The sequence below is a fragment of the Schistosoma mansoni genome, chromosome 2 (assembly GCF_000237925.1).
Source record: "Schistosoma mansoni strain Puerto Rico chromosome 2, complete genome".
Classification (NCBI taxonomy): Eukaryota; Metazoa; Platyhelminthes; class Trematoda; order Strigeidida; family Schistosomatidae; genus Schistosoma; species Schistosoma mansoni.
The window spans coordinates 32,686,024-32,689,701 of record NC_031496.1 but is presented as its reverse complement, the minus strand read 5'-3'; the positions used below and the strand labels follow the sequence as shown (position 1 = coordinate 32,689,701).

Below are 3,678 nucleotides of genomic sequence, written 5' to 3'. Positions count from 1 at the left end.
CATCTCAAATTCGTTTCGAAATAAAATTCACAGGCTTCCTATCCGGTTTTAGGATCGCACTTATCCTCTGTAGAAATGCGTCTGTAGTGAGGATAAACCTTTCGATCACAAAAATGCTCTACACAGGCTACACTATTCATACACTGTAAAGTGTTTCTTAGGGTATCCTCGCGTCATTCTTGTGTGATTTATTTCCTAGAAATCGGGACAAGGGAAGAAGATGATATTCGAGTGAAGTTTTAGATAGATCTAAAACTAAACGGAAGGGCGCCAACCCATGATCTTTATGATAAGATATTAGTATGAGAAAGTGCTTGAATCAGTAGGACTTAGCTACAAATTCCGGGTTTCAGACACTTCGTATCTATAATGTAGCCCGCATAGTTGATATAACCAAGTAAGAACTGTTACATCACTAAACTTACGGCAGAATATTTTTAATAAAAGTGCTTAAATAACTTTAAAAGATGTTCACTGAGAAATGATTCTGTATAAGCACTGAAACGGGATTACTAAACGACAACTTAAATATAGTTTATTCATCGTTAACTCCGGTCTCTAGGACTAGCGTTTCTAGTTCGCAGCATTTGTTGTACACTGATTACTGATCGCTTCTTACGATACAGTTTTGTTTTAATCTGCCACATTATTTGTACTAGTGGCTGTGTCAATTCCGATTTACAATCCTAATGTGATCGGTTATAGTTGTTTGGAAATGGGTAGAGAATCGTTTGTTACTCTCGCAACAAATGATGAATACGGTGTGGGTGCACTCGTTTTAGCAGCATCCTTAAAACAATCAGAAACGTCTAAAGAGCTTACCATTCTGGTAACCCCTGGTCTCTCCTCACACATGAGGTAGGTTGTGACATGTATATCACTGACCTTTAAAGAGAACTGCTCTGCAACACTTACGATAACGTTATCGAAGTACAACCCGTCATAACTAAAGGCTGGGGTAATCCCGTTATTAGTGGTAGAACTGAGCTCATTGAAACATTCACAAAAATTCAGGTTTGGAGTCTTATTCAGTTTACCAAAGTCGTATTCATGGACGCTGATACTCTGGTAAGAATTTGAGTGTTTCGTTTGTCATTCGCTTCAAATAGATTCTGCATACTTGTCTTCCAACTGCATTAACTCTCCGCTTTATGCAGGTGGAAACCGCCAATAAGTTGTTTAGCTTCAGTAGTAAAGATATTAGATCGACTGACTTCCATTAAACCCTATAATATGTTTAGCTCAACTCCATCTTTTCCTCACATGCTTTTACTGATGAAAATGGTGTCTGAGTAAGCAGTTCCGGTACCTGGTCACTCGTCAAGAGAGATACGGGATTCTACCCTGAATTCTTCCAGCCTAGTGCCTAATTTTTCTAAGTTTGTCCTTTACATTTATTCTCCTACGAGAAGCCAAAATAGTAAGTTAGACTGGAATCTAAGCGTTCACATCTACTTTTGTGTTTCATAATAACTGAAATAAACCTAAGCCTTTTTATCGCCGCTATTCTGAAAATTTAAAATGTCCCGGAACCAACCTAGAAAAAGCTCTTTTGATACACCTAAGAATATTTCTATTTCTGAGTAGATTTTCACGACGTCTGAGATAACTTTGCACCTTAAAATTCTTAGTAAAACGTACGGTCCAAATTGTTAAACAGATAGGAATCGTTTATTCAGTCAGTTGATTTCATCTTCCTCCAAAGACCTACAGAAAACGAGCTATGAGTTTTGTCCTGAAAACTATGTTTAATTTCTATTTGCACCCTATTTGGCATCAAGTTTTCTAACTTTCATTGTACTTTACGTCATATACAATTTTCAGAGATGTTCCATCTTTCATACAGACATGCCTTAACATTTCTTGACTGGCATTTTACACAATAAGACTTTAAAAATTATCTTTATGTTCCTATCCTCCCAATCAAATGTCGTCTCTGCACACCATATACGTTCAAATGTGATATGTTAGAATCAGGCAGCCCTAACGTCAAGCTGTACACGAAAGGCGTAAGTTAACCCCATCGATAGTAATAATTTCAGAATAATATTAGACGAACCATAAGTGCTTCCACCTGAAATGGAGAGAAAATCAGGTCAAAAGACTAGTTATTTTTCCAGGACGTTTCATTATGGTTGATTAATGATAGGTTTTCTAATAAATCTAGGTTTTGCAAAACGTAGATGAATTGTTCAACAGATTTGAATTTACTGCTGCACCTGATCCTCTGTGGCCAGACTGTTTTAATGCTGGTGTTTTTGTATTGGAGCCAACCATGAACACGTACAACGGACTTCTAAGAATGTTGTTTGACTCTGGGAGTTTTGATGGAAGAGAACAAGTAAGTTTACATGATTTTAGTTGATAAGGAATTCTTAATAAAACAATACATGTTGTTGAATGAGTTTCTAATACGGACAGCAACAAAATACTACACATATGAATTACCATTCCGATTCCCAGAGTTTAAGAACTTAAATAATACGGCTTTCCTTTATACAGCTAGTTTGATTCATACCCACAAGCACCATACATAACATAACTACTGGATTCCAATTGCTTATCAAATAAACACTTTATATATGTTTCTGAGCAGTCTTATCTATCTAATGTATTTTGAATAATCTTATATTCATGCTAATAATAGGAAAATTGTTTTAAAAGTTTAAATAGACAAAAGAACTGTAATTCCATATCGTAAAGGACGGATGACATGGAAAACTGTTATGTCGATCCTTATATTTCTGACCATTAGCAGATTGTTGTATGTTGTAGATTTCTGAAGATTAATACAGATATCTAGGTATGAACGTCATTTTTATTTTGTTTTATTAGTAAAAGAATATCCAGTAGTAATATTCATTCTTATTGGTATTTTAATAGGGTTTGCTGAACACTTATTTTTCTAACTGGTTAGAAGGAGACATATCACATAGACTACCATGTATATACAACTGTATTTGTCGTATATCAGATGATACAAGTTTTGAATTTTATACAAGCAGATCTGCTTGGGTTTATTTCGGCGGATCTATTCGAGTTGTGCATTTTGCTGGTTCAATAAAACCCTGGCATAAAACTTCTGCAGCTAAAACATGCAGTCAAGCTGCATTTCGCACATTCTTTAATACTGAGAAAAATAGACGATCAATATGTCGTGTAGCTGGTATGCTGGCCTACTGGTGGTCGTTATTTCTAATTCTCGTACGACCAAAACTTTATCCTGATATGGTAAGTGGAGAAAGTTATTTATTTGCTTTCCATAGTCTATCAGTTTCATGTATCGTTAAGCGAAAAGTTTTGGAAATAACAGTTTTTTTCCTTATCTGTACTATTTAGAACTAAAACATTGAGCTAGTTAGTCGTCAGTATAAATGAACACCACTATGATTAATATTTTGATTAAGCAGAACGAATTTACTATTTAAATGAAGTTGTCAGTCAATCTTACTGTAAACAATGATTATCAAACTACCGTATATCTGTGAAAACTACCATCATCTCTTTGATTCAGTTCAAGTTTTCACTTCAATCGAATTTATTTGAATAAATAATGAAATCGTCAGATGTACAGTTGATTTTTTAAAAATAGTCTGATACGTTTATAATAAAATGTATTAAAAAATTTATAAACTAGAAAAAAAGGAGAAAGCTGGTGGAAAACAATGTTTGGACAAA

General features: G+C 34.7%; 1 protein-coding gene across 1 annotated transcript in view; it reads left to right on the top strand.

Moving 5' to 3' along the window:
• Positions 1 to 654: 654 nt before the first annotated feature.
• The window catches only part of Smp_157950 (glycogenin-related), a gene marked incomplete at its 3' end in the record, with an annotated part of 15,584 nt that continues 12,560 nt past the window's right edge, over positions 655 to 3,678 (top strand). Inside the window, exons 1-5 of the mRNA XM_018796410.1 lie at positions 655 to 858; positions 894 to 976; positions 1,015 to 1,068; positions 2,168 to 2,341; positions 2,884 to 3,231. Of these exons, the coding sequence (XP_018650625.1) occupies positions 1,051 to 1,068; positions 2,168 to 2,341; positions 2,884 to 3,231 (540 nt within the window). The 5' untranslated portion in view covers positions 655 to 858; positions 894 to 976; positions 1,015 to 1,050. The remainder of the gene's footprint in view (positions 859 to 893; positions 977 to 1,014; positions 1,069 to 2,167; positions 2,342 to 2,883; positions 3,232 to 3,678) is intronic.